At 51.6% G+C, this 23,813-nt stretch overlaps 1 protein-coding gene and 1 long non-coding RNA gene across 2 annotated transcripts; one reads left to right on the top strand and one right to left on the bottom strand.

The window, feature by feature from the left end:
* Nucleotides 1-4,540: 4,540 nt before the first annotated feature.
* On the bottom strand, nt 4,541-6,667 carry LOC113879530. The gene is made up of 3 exons (XR_003507366.1): nt 6,036-6,667; nt 5,491-5,910; nt 4,541-5,088 (listed from the first exon to the last, which is right to left on the bottom strand). It is a non-coding gene; the product is annotated as an uncharacterized LOC113879530 (long non-coding RNA).
* Nucleotides 6,668-10,266: 3,599 nt separating this feature from the next.
* Nucleotides 10,267-17,699, top strand: LOC113900484 (proproteinase E). The gene is made up of 8 exons (XM_027554297.1): nt 10,267-10,311; nt 11,382-11,492; nt 13,318-13,415; nt 13,537-13,671; nt 14,772-14,908; nt 15,474-15,616; nt 16,776-16,928; nt 17,610-17,699. Exons 1-8 carry the CDS (start codon nt 10,267-10,269, stop codon nt 17,625-17,627), a joined length of 840 nt encoding a protein of 279 aa, XP_027410098.1. The 3' UTR covers nt 17,628-17,699.
* Nucleotides 17,700-23,813: the final 6,114 nt, after the last annotated feature.

The raw sequence follows: 23,813 nt of genomic DNA, 5'->3' as shown, positions 1-23,813 counted from the left end.
GATCAAAAAAAAAACCTGTGAGGGAGCTACTGGTATAACCCCAGCTGAGGGAACCAAGGCGCAGAGAGGTCAGGTATCTTAGTTAATGGTTAAATGAACTGGTTTGAATTCAAACCAACCCTGTGTCTGTCTGACTCCACTGCCCCTGTGTAGCCCAACAGACCAGGGGTCCCAGATGCGGCAGCAAAAAGGCAAGAAGGACCGATCCCAACCACGGGCTCAGGGAGCCCTTCCCAAGGAAGGTGCCAGTCCCTCCTGGCCTAGAAAAAAGGGGAGCGTGGCAGTGTCAGCAGTGGACAGCACGCAGGAAGGTGGCACTTCAGGCCCAGGCGCCAGGACTAGCAGGGTAAGCTCTGCCTTCGCCCCTCGCCTCTCCTGCCACACAGCTTGCTAGCCTTTCTCTCGCTCTTCCCATTCTTTCCCAGTCTATCTTCTGTCCAACTTTCTCTTTCCAACTCTCCTCTTTTTACCTTTTATTCTTCTCTATTTACCCTTTTTTTTCTCTCTTTTTTTAATCTTTCCTTCGTGGGTCATCTCGCTCTCATTCCCCTAATCATCCATCCATCCATCCATCCACCCACCTATCCATTCATCTGACAGGAACTGGGTACCAATGCCGTGTCTGGGCCTTAGAACTTGTGTGATGCTGGCCCTAGAACTGCTGATGAGCATATTCGTGTCTCTCATCAAACTTCCATGAGGAAACTCTGAGACCCATCCTCTCCCTCAAACAACCAGAGACAAACACATTTTTACACAAACCTGGCAACCAACTAGGAAAAAAAAAAAAAAAAAACCTGGAGATACAGTCATGGCTCTCGGGCACCCCCTGCTGGTAACTGGAGAGATTACTTCCTGGGCTAGAGAGTTCCTTCATGACTCCAGGTGGGGCTGGTTGGTCTCTCCGACTTCCCTCCACCTGCCCTGCAGCTTCTGCCAGTTCCACTTTAGGAGCTCCTCGGGGTGGGGTTCTTTTCCGACATGTTTAATTCCACAGCCATTGAAAGGCTCAAGCCAAAGACCAGAGGATGAAGCAGTGAGAGAGGTTGCTACGGATTGAATGTGTCTCCCTAAATTCTTACACTGAAGTCTAACCCCCAGTGTGATGATAGAGAAGGCGGGGTCTTTGAGAGGTAACAGGTCAAGAGAGACTAGGGCTCTCATGAAAGGTATCGATGCCCTTGTAAGAAGAGACATGAGAGCTGGGTTTCTTGCTCTCTGCCCTCCACCATGAGAGGAGACTATTGTTGAATCACTAAGTTGTGTCCGATCTTTGTGAGCAGATGGCCATCAGCAAACCAGGACACGGGATCTGCCAGCAGCTCGTTCTTGGACTTCCCAGCCTCCAAAACCGTCAGATATAAATGTCTGTTGTTTAAGCCACTGTGTCTATGGCATTATGTCACAACAGCCCAAGCAGACTAAGACAAGTGCTTGTTTTAACCAGGAGAAGCATGCACTCCCCAGTGTATATGGAATCAAGCATGTGTGTGCCCTGCTGTGTGTCTACTCAGCGGTGCGGGCATCGGGGAGCCAAGGTGCCCGTTCCAAGCAGGTGCTTGCACACCATGCCGTAGGCACGATGGAGACATGCGTGTGAGTGATCCTACCCTGTACACACACACACCACAGTCCTCAGGAAATGGGCGTCGGAAGATACGCTCACAGCCTCCTCACACAGAAGTGGAACAACCCAGAGGCTTTGGCCCCCAGAGTTCCCGGTGGCTTGGACCCCAGCTGTCCGCTAACGCATGCCATGCTAACTTCCTTACCTTCTCGGTCTCGCATCTCTGCTCCCCTACACGGGCTTCTTGGGATCACCTCCAGAATAAACTGCCTGCATTCAAACCCTTGTCTTGCTCCTGCGACAGTGAAGGAGGCAGCCCAGAGGAGAGAGCACCTCGCAGAGGCTGGCAGAGCACGAAGATGGCAAGAGTCCCCAGGGGCGTCACAGTGCCTCTGAGTTTACTGAATGGCAACTGGCCTGCCTCTCCATCCCCACCCCTGCCTCCTGGTTAGGTGCTGCTGCTGCTACTAAGTCACTTCAGTCGTGTCTGACTCTGTGCGACCCCATAGACGGCAGCCCACCAGGCTCCCCCGTCCCTGGGATTCTCCAGGCAAGAACACTGGAGTGGGTTGCCATTTCCTTCTCCAATGCATGAAAGTGAAAACTGAAAGTGAAGTCTCTCAGTCGTGTCCGACTCTTAGTGACCCCGTGGACTGCAGCCCACCAGGCTCCTCTGTCCGTGGTATTCTCCAGGCAAGAGTACTGGAGTGGGCTGTCATCGCCTTCTCCACCTGGTTAGATGAGAAAACCATCGTCATTTCAGCCTCTTTTCACGGCGTCTTCTGTTCCTGGTAGCCGAAAGCCTTCCAGTAAGATGCACTCTTCCATGTAGAGGGCAGGTTGGCAGCCAGCTGAGGACGAGCCGCAGTGGGTCCAGCACGGCGGAGTGTGTGTGTGTGGCTGCCTGTGTGTATACCCACGAGGGGCGCGGAGTGAGTGCCTGCTGTGTGCCAGGCCCCGTGGCGTGGCTGTGTACCTGGGACACAGAGCTGGGCTGGCCTGGCATGTCTGTGCCTGTCCCTGTGGCCCCGTCAGTTCCAGGCTTTGTCTCTCTTGAGCGCTCACCTTTGTCCTCTGCCCACCTGCTTCTCTCTGCCCTCACCCTGGCTACCCGGACAACCTCTATGGAAGCCCAGCTATCTCCCCAATGGTATTCTTGCTCAGAGACAGAGTCTAAAAACATGTTGGATCGTGTTTTTCCCTTGGGAGTTCTTTTGGGCACTCCACGTGGCTTGCAGAATCTTAATTCCCCTGACCCGGGATCAAACGCGGGCCCCTACAGTGAGAGTGCCAAGTGCTGACCACTGTACGCAGGGGACTCCCATGTTGTTCCCCTGTTACAGGCCCTTCAAAGGGCCCCACGGCTCTAGGGCACCTGCCCGTAGAGGTCTCCAGTCCCATCTCTCCTCTCCCTTCCCATTCCCTCCCACAAAGGCTCCAGACTCAGGTTGATTTCTCCCCGTATCAGGGTTGGGCCAGGGACTGGGGGACCACCCTTCGGGCTTGACTTCCCAGGCACACAGCTGGGTTCAGCCAGTGGGAGGCGTCGGTGGGAGGTGGGGAGGAAGAGAGAACCCAGGGTCTTTCTCCACGGCACGTGCTCCACGGCTCCCACTGGACGGACCTGGGCCGGGCCCCGCTCCTGCTGAGCAAGCCCAGCTCACCTCACTCCTCCGTCCCCCATCCTGGAAGGTAGTCGTGACCACACTCCAAGCCCTGTTGTCTTCTTAGCATTCCCCTCACCCGCAGAACCAGTTCCCTTCGCTTCAGATACTTGAGATTCCTGTTTTCTGGCTTGACCCGGACTGAACTGACACCCGCAGCCATCTAACTTTCCAGCCAGAGGAGGAAACCAGTGGCCTGTATAGGGCTGAGCCCTGGGAACAGGAGAGGATGGACCCCTAACCTGGGTGGACCTCCCCCGCACTCCCCCTTGCAGACTTGAAGTCAAGTCCTGAGAGATGGTAGAGCTCCTGTTTATCTTAGGCAGGGTTTCCTGCTGCCGCCGTCTGAAAACATTCGTGGTACTCGGTGCCCCCATGTCTCTTCTCCCTTTCTTCCCCGGTAAGAGGCATTTTCCCTGTGCCAGGACGTTTCCCAGTCTCCCAGGCAGCCGGGGGGGACCACAGGCTGGTTTCTGAGCATGATCAGAGGAGACGGACACAAATTCCAGGCTGGGTGCTTAAAGATAATGCGTCAGCTTGCCCCTTCCTGTTTCTCCGTCTGGAATGTGGTGTGGTGTAGAGGCCATTGCAGGCTGTGTTAGTCTCCTGGGGCCACAAACTGGGTCATTTAAACACCAGAAATGTATTCTCCCAAGGGTCTAGAGGCTAGAAGTCTAAAATCAAGGGGTCGGGAAGGTAAGTTCCTTCTGAGGGTTTTTCCAGGTTGTAAAAACCTGGCTTGTAGGGGGCTGTTTTTCTTCTGTGTGGGTCTCTCTGTGTCCAAATTTCAGCTTTTTATAAAGATCCAAGTCATCTTAGATTAGGGCCCACCCAAATGACCTCATCTTAACTAATTACATCTGCAATGACCCTATGCCCAAATATGGTTACTTTCTGAGTTACCAGGGAATTCAGACAGGGGAATACACAACAGAACCCATGCCTTGAGGATGAGGCACATTCCTAGGGATGGACTGAGAAATAGAAAGAGCAGATGACTTCCCAGAGCAACACCGCAACGCCAGCCTGGGACTCTGAAGCTGCATGTACACGTTCTCAGTTGCAAAGTCGTATCCGATTCTTTGCGACACCGTGGGCTGTAGCCCGCCAGGCCCCTCTGTCCCTGGTGTTTCCCAGGTAAGAATATTGGAGTGTGTTGCCATTTCCTCCTCCACGAGGTCCTCTTGATCCAGGGATCGAACCTACGTCTTCTGCTTTGGCAGGCAGGTTCTTTACCACGGAGCCACCTTGGAAGCCCAGACTTTGAGGTTAGAGGAAACTACGTTTCTGTCTTATTCACGCACCATTATTTGGGTTCTCTGTTATATTCAAACAAAAGTGTATCCCGGTCAGGGTCCGGGAAGGGAACAGGTGTCAAGCCCAGGAGGTAACTGAGGGACATTTAATAAAAGTGCAGGTGGGGCTGGAGAAACTAACAAGGAAGGGTGGGGGCATTTCAAGACCACCCCCAGGCCTGAAGGGGCAGAGGGAGAAGGCAGCTATGGAGCCCTGAGGAAGGAGCTGTGGGGAAAGGAGGCAGACCCCTGACAGGCGCCAAGGCCTTTGATGGAGGGACGCAGGCCCTGGAATAGACACCCCGACCGCTCCATCTTCCTGTCCTCCAGTTTCTTGCTGGCACCTTCCACTGACTGAACCAAACCCAGAGGACCAGGGAGCCCATGGATGCTTCCAGCAGGCTGGCCAGCAGGGCAGGAGACAGCCGGTGAGGAGCAGAGACGGTCCAGAAGAACGGCTGACACCCGGTTCTTGCGGCCGCACTCCGCCTGCTGGCTGTGGGCTCAGGAGGCTGTGTCTCCTTTGCAGGAGCGTCCCTGGTGACGGGTCAGTGCCTGGAATCTAGTAGGTGTTTGACAAATATTTGTGGATGTGTACGTGCCAGGAGGGCAGTGGAATGAGAGTGGGGAGGGAGGGGGCTGCCTGCCTCCCGCCCCTCGGTCAGCACCGTCCCCCAGAGCACTGCGGGTGGCAAGGGGTGCCGCTCCTGCCCACCAGGAAGACAGGCCCCGGCCCGCACCCCATCCCAGTGCCGCTGTCCAGCAACCTCCCCGGGTCCCAGCTGAGACAACGACTTCCTCGGACAAGAGCCGCCTGCATGGCAGCCCAGCCCTGGGTCCCCTCAGCGGCTTCTTGGTGCCGTCGCAGGGCCGATGGGGCCCCTGCCTCATCTCAGAGGCTGAGCCGTCCCACCCGAGAGGGACGCTGGGCAACGAGGCATCAGAGTCTGGGATTTAAGATCACCTGTGTCTGACTCTCCATGAACGCTGGCACCTTCCAGATTCCAAGAAGTCCTACAGGAGACACCCGTGTGAACTTTGTTTAATCTCCCATTTCCCAGTCCCACTGACCCTCTGATTCTTTATTGCGTGCCCACGGGGTTCTGGGTGGGAGCTGAGCTCCCAGCAGAGAACACAGCAGGGGCTCCATTCTCATGGCTTGTTTGCCACAGGATATGGATGAGCATCCTCCAAACACTGCCCTTCAGAACCACCATTCAAGGGACCAGGCGCAGAGGGGCCGGCCTCCAGCGGTGCCCCTCCTGAGAGTCAGGGGAGGAAGAGTCCGCAGGCATTGACGCATCTTCAGCTTCATTCATTCTTTCGTTCCCTCTTTTAACATATTGTGCATTTCATTGAGTAAGCTGCCAGGCTCCTCCTGGCACTGGGAATTCAAAGATAAATCAGAAAGTTTTGCCCTCCTGAAGTTTCCCACCTGGTGGGAAACTAGAAATAATGAAAATGCCCCCCCCACCCCAACTAAGAAAAGGCTCCCCAGCTCCCTCGTACCGTCTCCAGACGCACCTCCGAATTCTCTGTTAGCTCTGCGCCTCCCATTCAGGATGCTGCTTGCTCGGCTTTAGGCTGAGCCCTGCTGTGGACCTGGGCCCTGCAGCCTCCCTGCCAGTTCCCTCTTCCCAGGGGAAAAGCTCCAGCTGCTCCCAGGCCGGAAAATCCCAGAGGATTAATCAGCAGCACCCTGGCAGCGTGTCCGCTAGGCCTTGAGGCTAAGGTGACCTGACAGGGTTAGTGGTGGGGCGGTCCTGGAGGTCCATCTCCCTGGGGGCAGAGCAGAGGGCCAGGGTGGCCACACACCCACCTGCAGAGCCAGCAGAGAGGCTGGGACCCACTCAAGGCCACCCGGATAAAGGCTGGGGTGGCTTATCATGTGACCCTGCAGGGAGCAGGCAGTGATAAACTGGGGGGGGCACCTGAGCCAGTCCTCACTGTTCCCTGGGTCTTCATTTCCCATCTGTCAAAAGAGATGGATTAGATCATCTTTGAGGTTGTGTCTGTTTCAGACGCTCTACAGTGGGATCCGGGAAGCTCTGACCTGCCTCTCTTCCTCCCCAGCCACGTCTTCAGTTTCTCCCCCTTTCTTCCTCTGCTCAGGGTCTGGGAAATGGCTCTGAGCTTCAAAGCTGAGCAAACAAACACGTCCAGGCCCATTGGGAACAGGGGTAAGGGAGGGCACGGCTATTTTTATCACGCTTTGAAGGATTTTCACAGCTGCTTCTGTTGTTGTCCACACACTTGCTGCAGGCTCAGTCTGTTGGCGTCGCAGACGTCACTGTAGGGGGTGCTCGGAGGGGCTGCACCCTTGAAAGAAACCCTGCCTGCTGATGCCTGGCATTCCATCACAAGGGATCCGTTTAAAGCAGCCAAGCGTTGCCCTCCTCCCACGCTTCCAAAATGTAGCAGCCCCCAAAGAATGGCTCTATGATCTATGACACCAGCAGGAAGGAATCTGGCCATCCTTAGAGTGCTGGGTGTGGAGGACAGGCGAGTGTTGCTCAGTCAAGTCTGCAGAGCTCCTTTGCCTTATTCTGCAAACGTGCATTGAGACCCTGCAAAATGTCGGCCCTGGGCTGGGAGGCTGTTTCCAGCAGCCAACAAGGATGTGCCAAGTCTTTTCTACAATTAGAATAATGTGAACTGAGTTCACAGATTTAGTGCCAGACTCAGTGCTTCACAGGCTTCCCTGGTGGCTCAGATGGTAAAGAATCTGCCTGCAGTGCAGGAGACCCAGGCTCAATCCCTGGGTCAGGAAGATCCCCTGGAGAAGGCAATGGCTATCCACTCCAGTATTCTTGCCTGGAGAATCCCATGGACGGAGGAGCCTAGCGGGCTACAGTCCATGGGGTCAGACACAAAGAGTCAGACACGACCGAGCAACTAATGCTTTCATTTTCTGTGCTTCACACTTCACTGAAATGGTCTCAGATATCGCTCTGTCTCAAAAATACCTCCTGATCCCACCCAAATCTCTCCATCTCTGTCTCTACCACCCAACCCCCACCTCCCATACCCCAACTTCGCCCAAGCAACTGAAATAGCTCCAGCTGGTTCCCTTCACTCTCACCCCACAACCCTTCATACAGTACCCAGGAAAGAGATTTTTTGAAAGTGTGAGATCCCAGGTCCTTCTCCTACTTAATCACCACTCCTGCCCCCATGGCTTTCTCCTTATGCTTGGAATTAAAGACCCAACTCCTTATTAGCCTGACCTGCAAAGAGACCTCATGGGGTCTGGCCTTCACCCACCTCTTTTTCTCTCTTTCTCTTTTTCTCTCTCTCTACATCTGGATTTCAGGTAACAGAATTAGTTCAATCAAATAGCGTGAGTCCACTCATGGGCCACTTTTACTTATTAGACACATAGTTGTTTTAAATAAGATAGTTGCTGCTTGCAAAACCACATCTAACATAACGACACATGTGATTCACAGAAGCATTATGCTAACTGAAAGATGCCCAGACACATAAGATATATATTATATGCTTCCATTTATATGTAAAGGTTCTAGAAAAGGCCGGACTAGAGAGACAGAAAGCAGATCACAGGTTGCCAGGAGGGCCAGGTGTGGAGGTGGGAGGGTAGGGGCGGGGGCTAGAAAGTGACTAGGTGGGAGGAAAATTTCTTTTTGTGTGTGTGTGTATTTATTTTTTTGCCTAGGGCTTCCATGGTGGCTTAGACGGTTAAGAGGCTGCTTGCAGTGCAGGAGACCTGGGTTCGATCACTGGGTCGGGAAGATCCCCTGGAGAAGGAAATGGCAACTCACTTCAGTATCCTTGCCTGGAAAATTCCATGGACAGAGGAGTCTGCTGGGCTACAGTCCAAGGGGTCATAAACAGTCAGACACAACAGAGTGACTTCACTTTCTTTCTTAGTGGCTGCTGCTGCTGCTGCTAAGTCACTTCAGTCGTGTCTGACCCTGTGCGACCCCATAGATGGCAGCCCACCAGGCTCCCCCATCCCTGGGATTCTCCAGGCAAGAACACTGGAGTGGGTTGCCATTTCCGTCTCCAATGCATGAAAGTGAAAAGTGAAAGTGAAGTCGCTCAGTCGCATCCGACTCTTCGCGACCCCAGGGACTGCAGCCTACCAGGCTCCTCCGTCCATGGGATTTTCCAGGCAAGAGTACTAGAGTGGGTCGCCAGTGTCTTCTCCATTCTTAGGGGCAGACACACCATCTTTGATGCGTCATGCAAGATCTTTCGTTGGGTGCGTGGGCTCTCTAGTTGGGTAATGAAAATGTTCCAGGTCATGATGGTGGCGGTGGTTACCTGCCTGTATGTGTGCTTGTAAAAAACTAAATTTTACAATTAAAACTGGTGAATTTTATTGTATGTAAATTAATCTTCAATAAAAATATAAAACTAAAGCAAAAACTACCAAAACAAAGCTAGAAGCTCTCAAAACATCTGACCTATCTTCTTTGCCTTCACCCCAGACTTGAAATGCACATAATCCCAAACCGTAGGTTCATTGTGCCTTTGCTTGCCTTTTTATGCAATTTTATTCACTTATCTATATTTTTTAAAAGGTATGTTTTTTAATTTCAGTAGTTTTTAATTCTCCAAAAAGAGTATTAAACAATATTTCATTTTCTGGGGCCTTCTTTTCCTTCTTGCTTTTTACTCCTAGGGATTATCTACAGTGTGGCATGTCATGGTGATTCATTCTTTTTGACTGCTGCTTAATATTCCATTGTATACATAGACTACACATATTCATCCACTTGCCTTCATGGACATTTCTGTTGTTCCTAGGCTTTCGTTACTGAGGAGAGAGGACAGGGATACCAGGAAAATTCTTGGGGCATGCCTCCTGGAGCGCATGTGCATGATTTTTTTGAGAGGTCAGAGGAGTGGGATTGCTGGATCAGGTGTGAAATCAGCTTTAGGCTTTGACACTTCAGCCTTACTGACCTCCTATCTTTGGACAAGCCTCCAGACCTCTGCACTTGTCCTTCCACCCTTGGGGAGCTTTTCCTTCAGGGCTTCCCATGGCTGGCTTACTTGCCCTTTAGGACTCAAATCAAACACTATCTCTTCAGCCCAAATGTCACTCTCCCTGGCCCCCATCTAAATGAGTCACTCCCATCCCCACCTCAGTCCCCTACATCTTATTCTTTTCATAGCATCTTCCAGCACAAACAGAAACAGCCTTTCTATATTTTTGCTGATTTGTCATTGTCTTCCCTAGTAAGCAGACTTGCCTGGAGAATTCCATGGACAGAGGAGCCTGGTGGGCTACATGTCGCAGAGTCAGACACAACTGAACAACTAACATCCTCCAAATCCCCTAGTAGACTAAAGCAGCCCCCAAAAAGCTGGGACCGTTCTTGTTCATGGCTGCATCCCCAAGAACATCCTGATATGCAGAGAGTGCTCAAAAAAAAATATTTTTAATTGAGGTGGAGAGTAATATTAATCCCACATTAGAGATGAGAAAGCTGAAGAGATGAAGCTCAGAGAGGGTAAGCCATGTGCCCAAGGATGCAGAGCTTGGGAGTGGCAGAGCCAGGATTTGAACCCAGGTGTGAGCTGTCCCAGAGCCTGTGTTTGCTCCTGGAGGAGGCTGTCTTATTCTGACGTGAACTTTCCTCCCCCCTCCCCTGTTATCAGCTTGCCATTCCGGGCCACCTGTGCAGCCACACTTTGGAGAGCACAATCTGGACCCTGTTGTTGGCTGTCACCGCCCCATCTGCGGTGGGTGGGGATGTGGCCTTGGACCATGGGAGACCTGGTGTTCCACCACCTGTTCCGGGAATGGGGCACAGTAGGGCCCCCCCCCCATCTTCTGCCCTATATTAAAGCCTTGGGCTATGCATCCCTTTCTTATCGTCTCAAAAGTCATGATGATCCAGCTGCTGAGTTTTCTCCTACTTGTGGCCCTTGGTAAGACTCCAGCCTGTGCTGCCCTGGACCAGGATCCCTTGAAATCTACCACCCACCCTGAGTCTCTCGAACTCAATGCCTCTCATAGGAGAGGGCTCAGCTTGGAGCTGAGGATGGCTGTGGGTGGAGGTTTTCAGCTCAGTGCTGGAGCAGGAGAATCGAGGGGAAGCTGTGGGTGATGGACCAGCTCAGGGGGAGGACTGGGGGACCCAAACCCCTGGGTGGGAGTCCTTGACAGAGCCTGTGGTAAACAAAGTGTAATGGTAAAGAGTCTGGGCTCTGTGGTTAGACTGCTTGGGTTTGGAATTTCTGTTCCTCGGCTTAACCCTCCAACTCTCCTCTCACACTCCCCTTACATATCCTATGATCTAGCCTTTTCCTGGTACCTCTGCCATATTACAGCACAGCTCAGGACCACCTTCTCCAGGCAGCCTCCCTAGACTAGCAGTAATGAATGGTAACAGGTCACGTTTACTGAATGCTTACTATATGCCCGGCAGAATGCTTGGGGTTTTTTTCTTACATTATCTTCTGCAATCCTCGCAGCAGCCCCGTGAGGTCTGTACTATTATCATTCCCATTTCGCAGATAGAGAAACTGACCCTCAGAGAAGTAAAGTGGCCCATCCTAGAACCAGGGGCAGAGCTGCACTTTGAATCCAGACAGCCTACTCCAAAGCTGCCCCTCTTCATGACAATAGCTGTCGCCCTCGAGCCCGCTTTGGGCACCAGGCGCTGTTCTAAGTGCATCAGGTTTACTCCTGCCCTGAAAGGAAGCCACGTGTTCATCACCATCCCAGACTCCCAGGACTCCAGAAATCCCTGCTCTTGTCCAAACGCTCACTGTTGATACGCGGCTACCGGGGTCAGAGAGCGGAAGGAGTTGTGTGGGATATCACAGCCTGTCTGGGGCCCAGACCTCCTCTTTGCTTTGGGGGAACCTTGGGACTGACTGACACTTCTCCTGTCCCCTCTAGCCTCGGGCTTCAGCCAGCCTTTCTCCCGCCCCTCCTCCAGAGTTGTCAACGGCGAGGACGCGGTCCCCTACAGCTGGTCCTGGCAGGTAAGAGCAATACCCGCTGCACTGTTTCCCACCATGGGCTCTGCGCCCCGTGCTCTGATTGCAGGGCATCCAGTCCGGACCCCACTGCATGCTTCCGGTATCCACTTCAGTTTCCCAAAGGCCAGGAAACCCTTGGATAATCACCTTCATACAGAAGTTTTGCCCATTTAACCTGTAATTCTCACTGGGCTGTTTGTAAGTTAACAGTAGACGCTGGGGAAAGAGAAATGTTTAACCCAAGGGTCAGTGCATTAATGGTGGAAGTTCAGCGCTATGTTTAGGGAGGGATGTGAGGTCTTATTTCCCAGGCCAGGGACCAAAGCCTCGCTCTCTGCTTTGGAAGCACAGAGTCTTAACCCCTGGACTGCCAAGGAAGGCCTGCCACCATTTTCTTCAAACTGATACACTTTTAAAAGCTGAAATGCCTACATCAGCCTCATTTCAGTAATACTGGTCAAGAAATCATGGATTTGATGAGCTGATTATACATTTTTTCCCCTGATACACATTATGCTGCTGCTAAGTTGCTTGAGTCGTGTCCGACTCTGTGCGACCCCATAGATGGCAGCCCACCAGGCTCCCCCATCCCTGGGATTCTCCAGGCAAGAACACTGGAGTGGGTTGCCATTTCCTTCTCCAGTGCATGAAAGTGAAGTCACTCAGTCGTGTCCAACTCTTAGCAACCCCATGGACTGCAGCCCACCAGGCTCCTCCGTCCATGGGATTTTCCAGGCAAGAGCACTGAAGTGGGGTGCCATTGGCTTCTCCATATACACATTATACAACAGGGCTATAAAGTCTGAGAGCAATAAAGGGATGAAGGGCTTTTATGGAGGTCAGTGGAGGGAGGCAGAGAGGACTAGACTCATGGCAGTGACACAGTAGCCACTTGTCACACGCGGCTATTTAAATTTATGTGCTTATTTTAATTTTTATTGGAGTGGAGTTGATTTACAAAGTGGTGTTAGCTTCAGGTATACAGAGAGTGCATCAGTTATACAGAAACATGTCCACTCTTTTTTATAGACTCTTTTCCTGTATCGGCCTAAATTTAAATTCATTAAAACTAAGTCACATTTGAAATTCAGTTGCTCAATGCTGACCACATTTTATTGATTGATTGATTATGCTGGGTCTTTGTTGCTGCACGCAGGCTTTCTCGAGTTGCGGCTAGTAGGGCTACTCTTCACTGCTATGCATGGGCTTCTCACGGCAGTGGCATCTTTTGTTGCAGAGCACAAGGTCTAGGGTGCCCAGGCTTGTTGCCGCTCTTAGGTTCAGTAGTTGTGACTCAAGAGCCCCAGAGCACAGCCTTAGTACTTGTATGGCTTTAGTTGCTCCAAGACACGTGGAATCTTCCTGGACCAGGGATCAAACCTGTGTCCCCTTCGTCGGCAGGCGGATTCTTATTCACTGCGCCACCAGGGAAGCCCACTAACCACAGTTTAAATTCTCCATAACCACACGTGGCCAGTGGCTGCCACGCTGAGTCCTACCAAACACTTCCATCACAGAAAGTTCCGTGGGATGCCATTGGCCTGTATCAGGTGTCCTCTGGCTCGTTCTGCAAAGGCTGAGAGAGGAAAGTTTTAGCCTCTCTCGGCCCTGTGGTTTCCATTGCGGCGACTTAATTCCACCGTTGTAGCTCGAAAGCAGCCATGGAAGGTCCAGTTGTGTGTGGGATGGGCACTGCCCCTTTCCAGAGGATGCCATTCTGTGTGACTACTGCCCTCTAGAGTTGTGTAGGGCACAACCTATACAGCAATGGGTAGCAACCCCCACTGTGGGGCCCAGACCACTCAGAAGCCCCCTCCCTTGCCGCCAGGTCTCCCTGCAGTATGAAAAGGACGGAGCGTTTCACCACACCTGCGGCGGCAGCCTCATTGCCCCTGACTGGGTCGTAACCGCGGGCCACTGCATCTCGTGAGTTCTCTTGCTTGCCCCTGTCCCTGCGTGAGACCCAGGCGGGCTGGGGCCGTGGAGGACAGTGGGAGGGGACGAGGGAGGCCGCTCAGGCCTGGGCTGACGTCACCTCCGCCGGCAGGACCTCCCGGACCTACCAGGTGGTGCTGGGCGAGTATGACCGCTCTGTGCTGGAGGGCTCCGAGCAGGTGATACCCATCAACGCCGGGGACCTCTTCGTGCACCCTCTCTGGAACTCCAACTGCGTGGCCTGCGGGTGAGTGATCTCTCAGGCCGGGTACCCAGGGGCTCCTCTGCGGGCCCCTCTAGGACCCGACACTGATGCAGAGAAGACTCCCAGGGGCAATGCACCTGAAGGTCGGAGCCAGGAGAGCCTCTGGGGATCACCCCCCCCCCAAACCTCTCTCCCTACAGAGGGGACAGCAGGGCCCAGGCAGGGGCAGGAACTCCCCCAAGGCCACTTGGCTCCTTGGCTTCAGAAGAGGAGTGCCTTAGGAACCCCAAATCCAAAGGTTCCTCCATTCAGTGGACGCTCCTCCAGAGCCTCCTGGGTTCCCGGCATTGTGGGCCAAGGGAGGAGCACTGGATTGAGAGTCAGGCTCCAGCACTAAGTCGCTGTGTGGCTTGGGCAAGTCATCAACGTTCTCTGGACCCGAGTGTGACCATATGTCAGAGGTGACCTTCTGGGCTTCCTGGGCGGTCATGACGGTCAAGAAGGCCATCACTGGGTGAGAACACGGAGTAGGCTTCCATGCGTATGCAGAACTGTATGTCTGGGTGGCTTTGCTCAGCATTTTTCCGGGGAGAGGATCAAAGGAGGGTGCAGAACCCCTGTGAGTGCACGAGTGAGGGACCGTGAGGATCAAGACCTGGACCCATCTCCACGGGGCTCCTGGGGTAAGCGCAGAGAAAGTCAGATCCAGATGCAATGACCTGAGTGACAAACAGGCAGATGAAAAGACAGCGCTGGTTCTCCGAGTGTGGTCCCCAGGCCAGCAGCACCTGGGAACTCACTAGGAAGGCCAGTCTTCGGGGCCTCCCAAACCCACTGCATCCGAAACTCTGGAACTAGCTCCGACAACCTGTATATTAACAAGCCCTCCTCTGATTCTGACACGGATGACGTGTGCAAACCCCTGGTATAAAAGCCGAGCACAGTTACTGAGGCCAAGGGTCATTGTGGGCTGAAAAGGCCAGGGGAGCTTCCAGAAGTTGCTCAGCAGTAAGAATGCATGGGATCCAGAGGGAAGCATCGGGGGCATCCCGGAGGTGAAATATCCTGAACAAAGCTAGGGGCTGGCGCTTAGTCTGGCTGGAGGGCCAGGCTCCTCCCAGTGACTCTTCCCTCCTCCCCAGCAACGACATCGCCCTCGTCAAGCTCTCGCGCAGCGCCCAGCTGGGAGACAAGGTCCAGCTCGCCAACCTCCCTCCCGCCGGCGACATCCTGCCCAATGAAGCCCCCTGCTACATCAGCGGCTGGGGCCGTCTCTACAGTGCGTGCTGAGTCCTCCAACTGGCCATAGGGACGGTGGGCAGGAAGACAGAGCCTGGGGCGAGGGCTGAGGGCAACACCCAGAGCATCCTTGCACTTTTCTTCCACTCCTCCTCCAGCGGCCGCCTTCTCCCCTCATCCTCCCAAACACGAACGTGTGCAGCGGGACGGTTTGTAGTGTCTCCTTTGTGCCCGTTGCCGGGATGTTCTGATGGACAAAGCAGGCAGGACCACACGACCTGGTGGGAGGAGACTTCCCCTCACACTGGAGGAGCAGGCTTTCCTCGTAGCCCCTCACCATTCTGGGGCTCCCAGCTCTGACTCAGACCCCGGCCTGGGCTCGGCCCCCGGCCCCGGCTCACTGCTCTCTGTCTGCACAGCTGGGGGGCCGGCCTGGGCTCGGCCCCCCACGGCCCCTGCTCACTGCTCTCTGTCTGCACAGCTGGCGGGCCGGCCTGGGCTCGGCCCCCCACGGCCCCGGCTCACTGCTCTCTGTCTGCACAGCTGGCGGGCCGGCCTGGGCTCGGCCCCCCACGGCCCCGGCTCACTGCTCTCTGTCTGCACAGCTGGCGGGCCGCTGCCGGACAAGCTACAGGAGGCGCTGCTGCCCGTGGTGGACTATGAGCACTGCTCCCAGTGGGACTGGTGGGGCATCACTGTGAAGAAAACCATGGTGTGCGCCGGCGGGGACACCCGCTCCGGCTGCAACGTGAGTCAGCTCTCACCCGCCCGTGGCGGTTCGGGGCTGCAGCCCCTCTGCTGGGTGTGCAGGGCCTGGGAGCCGGAGGAGGAATCTTGCCCATTCAGCCTCCAGGCCAGGCGGGACTTGGAGGAAGTCAGCGCAGCCCAGACACACAGCCCTGGTCTGTCACGCTGACTTGATCTGGAGCAAATCACTGTGCCTTCCTGGTCCTCGGGAGTCCCCTTCAGTACATCAAGGAATGGGGCTTCCCTGAGAGCTCAGTTGGTAAAGAATCCATCTGCGATGCAGGAGACCCCAGTTTGATTCCTGGGTTGGGAAGACCTGCTGGAGAAGGGATAGGATACCCGTTCCAATATTCTTGGGCTTCCCTTGTAGCTCAGCTGGTAAAGAATCTGCCTGCAGTGCAGGAGACTTGGGCTCGATCCCTGGGTTGGGAAGATTACCCTGGAGAAGGGAAAGGCTACCCACTCCAGTATTCTGGCCTGGCGAATTCCATGGACTGCATAGTCCATGGGGTTGCAAAGAGCTGGACACCACTTTCACTTTACTTCACTTCACACCAAGGAAAATAGGCATCGTGATCTCTAAAGTCACCTTCAGCTCTCGGGTCCTGAAGTCATAATTAAGCAATATTCTCATTGTACTATAAGTGAATATGAATGATACTAACTGTGGGAATAATAATCAGAACTACTACTAGCTTGCTTCCTCTCTACCAGGCATTGTGCTAAGACTGTAGGCTTGTCATTTAACTGTCACCGTATCTTATAAGATAGGCATAATTGGTATCATTCCCCATCACAAAGGGCTTCCCAGGTGGTACTAGTGGTAAAGAACCCGCCTACCAATGCAGGAGACATAAAGAGAGGCGGGTGGGATCCCTGGGTCAGGAAGAGCCCCTGGAGAAGGAAATGGCAACCCACTCCAGTACTCTTGCCTGGAGAATCCCTTGGACAGAGGAGCCTGGTGGGCCACAGTCCATAGCGTCACAGAGTCGGACACGACTGAAGGAACTTAGCGTGCACTCACGAACCCATCACAAAGGAGCAAACTGAGGCCCAGAGAAGTCAGGCCATGTCAGGCTTTCTCGAGCTCCCCAGAGTCAGAACCAATTCCTTGGAGCTCAGATGGGGCTCAGTCCCCCATGGCTCTCTGACTGTTCCAGGGTGACTCTGGAGGACCCCTCAACTGCCCAGCAGCAGATGGCTCCTGGCAGGTCCATGGCGTGACCAGCTTCGTTTCTGCCTTTGGCTGCAACACCATCAAGAAGCCCACGGTGTTCACACGAGTCTCAGCCTTCATTGATTGGATTGACGAGGTGAGCGGGGCAGGGTGAGCGGAGAGGGCTCTGGGGGCTTGGTCGTCTGAGAGGTGCTGGGGGGATGGGTGAGAACAGCAGATCCTGATCCCAGGAGATCAGTAGTTGGGGCTGGGGGTTGGGGACCTTCCAGAGGGGCTTGAGGATGTTTTCTGCAGCCTCAAGGGCTTCTGGGTAGAGTTCTGAACACTACTGAACTTCCTTATTTCAACAAGTGTTTAGGAAATGCCTCCTCTGGTCCAGGTCTTTTCTTGTCATGAGAATAGAGTGATGTGTGGTTTGTGGGAAACAGATGACTAAATGAGCAAACTGATGAAATGGGATGGACACTGTGATAGGTGAAGCTCAGGCCCCAGTGACAGTGCCAGCTTCACCTGGGAATGAGTGATCAGGGAGGATTAATATTGTTCATGACAAGAGTATTAGTCACCATCTATGGACTCTTAAACATATGCCAGGAACCGTGATGACACCTTATGTGTTTAATTTAAAACCCACATGAAGTAAGTATTATGATCACTCCCATTATACAGATGAGAAAGTTGAGGCTAGAGAGGTCAGTCACTCTCCCAGGGTCATACAGTTAACGAGTGACATGGCTGGGAGTTGAACTCAGTTCCATATGGCATTAGAAGCTGTTCTCCTGACTACATTCTGGCTTTCCCCCTCTTTTTTTTTCAGACCATTGCAAGCAACTAAGAACCAAGGCCAAGGTGGCAGTGCCCATCCACACTCTTTGTGAAAAATAAAAGATCTCTCAGAAAATTCCAACTTGAGTCTTTCTTCTTTGACTCACCTCTCTCTTTCCAGCCCACTTCTAGAATCTTAGATGTTATATGTAGAAATAAGACTCAACCCTCTCATATTAGAATGAGAGAAAAATGAGGCTCAGATAGAAGGGAGTTGTTGTCAAGTGGCCAAGCATCCCCGTTTGCCTGGGAGTGAGGGGATAGGAAAGGACGTGGCATGGTTAAAACCAGTTGAGGGACTTGCTTGGTGGTCCAGCAGTTAGACTTCGTGCTTCCACAGCAGGGAGCATGGGTTCAATCCCTGGTCAGGGAACTAAGATCTTGCATGCCACGAGGTGTGACAGAAAAACAAACAAAAACAAACGGAGTGAGTTCTGGGAAGCTGGACGCCTTGCATAGCCACATGCGCAATGACTGGCTTTTCAGTGCAGGCCTAAAAGCATGGTAGAGGCTGCAGAAATACCGTCCTCACCAGCCCCTTGGGAAGCTCATGGTGGAGGGGGCATGGGCCGTGTATTTTCTGCTTCCACTGATGGGCTGGGGAAGGAGGACCGCAGTCATTCATTCATTCAACAAGCATTCATTCCTTCAACCTGAGGATGCCCACAGGGAGAAGACAACAGGGTTCCTGCCCTGAAATGGCTCAACATTTAGAAAGAAATGAGCAGAGCATATCAGAGTCACTCAGTAAACATTTACTGGGCAACTTCTCTGTTGACAGTTCAGGGCTGAGAGAACAGAGGTGAGCCGGACAAGCTCAGGGAGAGCTCTGGCTGCAGTGGGGGGCGGATGCAAACACAGATGGACATGCGAGGTGGAAGCCGAGGTCAGGGCCCAGAGAGCCACTGCTGACGTCCAGAGGACACAAAAACAACTCAACTCTTTGACTCCTATTTCTCCTGAATACCTTGAAACATGGTTCCCAAAAAGACACACAAATATAATTTTCAATATTAACATTGCTCCCTTGCCCCTTCACTTGAAAAATTACACTTCTAAAGACTAAAAAATAAAACAAAAAAACTACACTTCTAGTGTTTAAAAGACACAACATGATGAAGGTGAAGTCGCTCAGTCGTGTCCGACTCTTTGTGACTCCATGGACTGTATCCTGCCAGGCTCCCCAGTCCATGGAATTTTCCAGGCAAGAACATTGGAGTGGGTTGCCATTTCCTTCTCCAGGGGATCTTCCCAACGAATAATATATAAAACACCCACATGGCTTCTCTCCACAATAAACAAATTTCACGTTTTTGCTTCATATTTTCTAAGATAATAATTGTAGTTCAGGTGGAGGCCCTTCTGTACTCTATCCAAGGGTCTTCATCTTCACACTTGCGGGGTTGCCCACCCAGTATTACTGGTTTTCCCTTGGGGCTAGCAGAGTTTTGTGCAGCAGAGCCTCTCCGCTGCCCCCTGAGGGACATGTAGTAAGTGTTAGTTGCTCAGTTCAGTTCAGTCACTCAGTCGTGTCTGACTCTTTGTGACCCCATGAATCGCAGCACGCCAGGCCTCCCTGTCCATCACCAACTCCCGGAGTTCACCCAGACTCACGTCCATCGAGTCAGTGATGCCATCCAGCCATCTCATCCTCTGTCATCCCCTTCTCTTCCTGCTCCCAATCCCTCCCAGCATCAGAGTCTTTTCCAATGAGTCAACGCTTCGCATAAGGTGGCCAAAGTACTGGAGTTTCAGCTTTAGCATTATTTCTTCCAAAGATATCCCAGGGCTGATCTCCTTCAGAACGGACTGGCTGGATCTCCTTGCAGTCCAAGGGACTCTCAAGAGTCTTCTCCAACACCACAGTTCAAAAGCATCAATTCTTCCGCGCTCAGCCTTCTTCACAGTCCAACTCTCACATCCATACATGACCACAGGAAAAACCATAGCCTTGACTAGACGGACCTTTGTTGGCAAAATAATGTCTCTGCTTTTGAATAGGCTATCTAGGTTGGTCATAACTGTCTTTCCAAGGAGTGTCTTTTAATTTCATGGCTGCAGTCACCATCTGCAGTGATTTTGGAGCCCAAAAAAATTAAGTCTGACACTGTTTCCACTGTTTCCCCATCTATTTCCCATGACGTGATGGGACCAGATGCAATGATCTTCGTTTTCTCAATGTTGAGCTTTAAGCCAACTTTTTCACTCTCCATTTTCACTTTCATCAAGAGGCTTTTGAGTTCCTCTTCATTTTCTGCCATAAGGGTGGTGTCATCTGCATATCTAAGGTTATTGATATTTCTCCCGGCAATCTTGATTCCAGCTTGTGCTTCTTCCAGTCCAGCGTTTCTCATGATGTACTCTGCATATAAGTTAAATAAGCAGGGTGACAATATACAGCCTTGACGTACTCCTTTTCCTATTTGGAACCAGTCTGTTGTTCCATGTCCAGTTCTAACTGTTGTTTTCTGACCTGCATACAGATTTCTCAAGAGGCAGGTCAGGTGGTCTTGTATTCCCATCTCTTTCAGAATTTTCCACAGTTTATTGTGATCCACACAGTCAAAGGCTTTGGCATAGTCCATAAAGCAGAAATAGATGTTTTTCTGGAACTCTCTTGCTTTTTCCATGATCCAGCGGATGTTGGCAATTTGATCTCTGGTTCCTCTGCCTTTTCTAAAACCAGCTTGAACATCAGGAAGTTCACGGTTCACGTATTGCTGAAGCCTGGCTTGGAGAATTTTGAGCATTATTTTACTAGCATGTGAGATGAGTGCAATGGTGCGATAGTTTGAGCATTCTTTGGCATTGCCTTTCTTTGGGATTGGAGTGAAAACTGACCTTTTCAAGTCCCGTGGTCATTGCTGAGTTTTCCAAATTTGCTGGCATATTGAGTGCAGCACTTTCACAGCATCATCTTTCAGGATTTGAAATAGCTCAACTGGAATTCTATCACCTCCACTAGCTTTGTTCGTAGTGATGCTTTCTAAGGCCCACTTGACTTCACATTCCAGGATGTCTGGCTCTAGGTCAGTGATCACATCATCGTGATTATCTGGGTTCTGAAGATCTTTTTTGTAGAGTTCTTCTGTGTATTCTTGTCACCTCTTCTTAATATCTTCTGCTTCTGTTAGGTCCATACCATTTCTGTCCTTTATCGAGCCCATCTTTGCATGAAACGTTCCCTTGGTATCTCTAATTTTCTTGAAGAGATCTCTAGTCTTTCCCATTCTATTGTTTTCCTCTATTTCTTTGCATTGATTGCTGAGGAAGGCTTTCTTATCTCTTCTTGCTATTCTTTGGAACTCTGCATTCAGAGTCATGTCCAACTCTGCGACCCCAGGCACTGTAGCCTGCCAGGCTCCTCTGTCCATGGGATTCTCCAGGCAAGAACACTGGAGTGGGTTGCCATTTCCTTCTCCAGGGGATCTTCCAGACCCAGGGATTGAACCCGGGTCTTCCACGTTGCAGGCAGATTCTTTACCATCTGAGCCACCAGGGAAGTCCAATGCAAGAAACTTACTCTTGGGACGTCCCTGGCAGACCAGTGGGCAAGTCTCCCAGTTTCTACTGCAGGGGGCATGGGGTTCGATCCCTGGTGGGGGAACTAAGATCCTACATGCCAAGGTGTGCGGCCCCTCACAAAAAAAAAAGAAAGAAAGAAAAAAGAAATATACTCTTGTTATAAGTATATATTATAAGCTGCTTGAGATTTTGGGTGGTTGTTACAGTGACATGGACCTAACCTATCCCCTCTCCTGACTGATAAATGGAGTTTGGTGCTTATCCTTCTACTCCTTATTGTTATATTTAGATCATAAGTATCCATAAACCATATATTACCTTATTTAGTTTTAAAAAAAATACATGCATGGCATCTTGCCATACTGATTTTCCATAACTTGCTTCCTTCACCAAATATTTTCACCCAGTGGTTTTGAGGTCTAATCTATGCTAGTTTATCTCTCTCCAGTTCATTGCTGCAAGATTTGTAGAGTATGCTATTGCCCAACAGCAGCAGGTATTTATCCTTCCCCCCTCCTGATGGATGTTTAGAACAGGGCCAGTTTCTCCTATTTCAAACAGTGCTTCAGTGAACATCCTTGGACATATCTCCAGGCACGCACGAGAGTGGTCCTAGGGCATATTCCAAGAAATGGGATGGCTAAGTGGGAGAGTGTGCTCGTTTTCAGCTTTTCAGTTCAGTTCAGTGCAGTCGCTCAGTTGCATCCGACTCTTTGCGACCCCATGGACTGCAGCACGCCAGGCTTCCCTGTCCATCAAATTGTTCTCCAAAGTGATTGCATCAACAGTATCTGTTAACATTCTTGTTTTCCTTTTCCCATCTACTGGCTCCACATATTACAACTGCCCCACATTTTTCTCCTAAAACCACCCCTGGAATCTCAACCATTCCTCCTGAAACCCTCTCCTCCAGTCACTGTCCCCACTCCATGTCCTACAAAAGCTCAGGAACTGGTCTGGGGAGGCCAGAGTGAGGGCAAGGGAGGAACTGAGTCCTCCCTTGGACTCAAAGACCTCCACAACCCAGGGGAGTGGGGAGGATGGGAGATATTCTAGAACCAGGATATGATTATCATCTGTATGGAGACAATGCTGGATGATATATGCAACTGTCAAATGTTCCCAGGGCCACTGTAGTATCTCTTCTTCCCAGTGGATCAGGGAAGGCCCTCAGACAATTTTCCAAAAATAGTTTTAGGACAAAAAGTAGTCAAACATGTAAAATTCCATCCTGCGGCTGGGCAATGAGCCCTCAAGGGCCCTCCACCCAGCTTCAGGAGGAGGCTGAGGGCTATGACAGCCTTCTCAGGTATGTGACCAACAGGGAGTTAGGACATCCTGCTAACTATACCTTTCAACCATACGGAACTAAATGTTTTTGTTAATTCAAAAAGAAAAAAAAAAAAAACAGCTTAAAAAATTCACTTTTTAAATCTTCAGTTCAGTTCAGTCACTCAGTCGTGTCCGACTCTTTTCGACCCCATGAATTGCAGCACGCCCGGAGTTCACTCAGACTCACTTCCATCGAGTCAGTGATACCATCCAGCCATCTCATCCTCTGTCGTCCCCTTCTCCTCCTGCCCCCAATCCCTCCCAGCATCAGAGTCTTTTCCAATGAGTCAACTCTTTGCATGAGGTGGCCAAAGTACTGGAGTTTCAGCTTTAGCATCATTCCTTCCAAAGAAATCCCAGGGCTGATCTCCTTCAGAATGGACTGGTTGGAAGAGTCAACAATTCCATTATCTTTTCCTTTTTCAGAATATTCATATCAGCTCAGGTTTAGAAACTTCCACTTTGGGAAAGATTTGTAAAAATCACCTACATTCCCATCTCTCTTACACAACTGCTTCCATCATTTTGATATGCTTTCCTCCACTTTTTTTCCCCCCTCATCCACTTCTTTTTCTTCCCATTTAGAAAACCTATCAACAGGTAGATTTGATGGGCATGGACTGAGCGCCTACTGGTATTCTGTGCCAGGCATGAGCAGAGGAGAATGAACCTAACTTGGGTCAGGTCCTCTCAAGCCCACAGTCTGGACGGGAAGCCAGGGTGGAGACTTGGCCTGGTGTTCTAATGGAGGCCCAGAGGGGTGCAGGGCCCGGGGAGCTGGGGTCACACTGCAGGAGGGAGCCTGGAGTGCTTGACAGCCCTCAGATCCCAGTGCTGAGGCAGCAAGGCATTCCTATCAAACATGAAGCTGTCAAGTCTTCTGTTGCCAATTATCACCAGAGACGGTGTTGAGAAACCCTATTCTCTAAAAGCAGAGACGGGCAGAAACTTTGAGAACAGAGCATCCCTCTCTGGTCTGGAGGGTTGAAGCCAGACTTTTTGTGGAGAAGCAGCGGGGATTACCAACCTCAGTACAGAGCTTCAGATAAGGGGTTTCTGGACGCAATAGTCTATATCGATCTTAACTTTCTGCTGTCCAAGGAAACAAGACCAGGGATTTGCTTCTCAGTCCAAGTCAAATGTTAACCCTTCTCCACACAATGCGGTTTGCTCTGAGCCCGTCAATAGGGCTTCAGTTCATTTTCACCGAAATTCCACTCTTCTCCCTAATCTTATGATAAGCCAGTCTCTTCCTTTGTTTGGATCCTCTGGGTGTTGTCTCCCTTGCTGCATCAGGTTAATAAACCAACCTAATTTTGTTAAATGTTCCCACTGGTCT

This window comes from Bos indicus x Bos taurus, chromosome 2, assembly GCF_003369695.1.
Source record: "Bos indicus x Bos taurus breed Angus x Brahman F1 hybrid chromosome 2, Bos_hybrid_MaternalHap_v2.0, whole genome shotgun sequence".
NCBI lineage: Eukaryota > Metazoa > Chordata > Mammalia > Artiodactyla > Bovidae > Bos > Bos indicus x Bos taurus.
Note: the sequence above shows the minus strand (reverse complement) of the source record. Positions and strands in the feature narration are given on the sequence as shown.

Bases quoted from the DNA above. Each gene is read 5' to 3' on its own strand.
- LOC113900484 (XM_027554297.1), top strand. From the start codon at position 10,267: ATGGGAGACCTGGTGTTCCACCACCTGTTCCGGGAATGGGGCACA. The intron at 11,493-13,317 runs GTAAGAGCAATA...CCTTGCCGCCAG, and splicing joins CCTACAGCTGGTCCTGGCAG to GTCTCCCTGCAGTATGAAAA. The intron at 13,672-14,771 runs GTGAGTGATCTC...CCTCCTCCCCAG, and splicing joins TCCAACTGCGTGGCCTGCGG to CAACGACATCGCCCTCGTCA.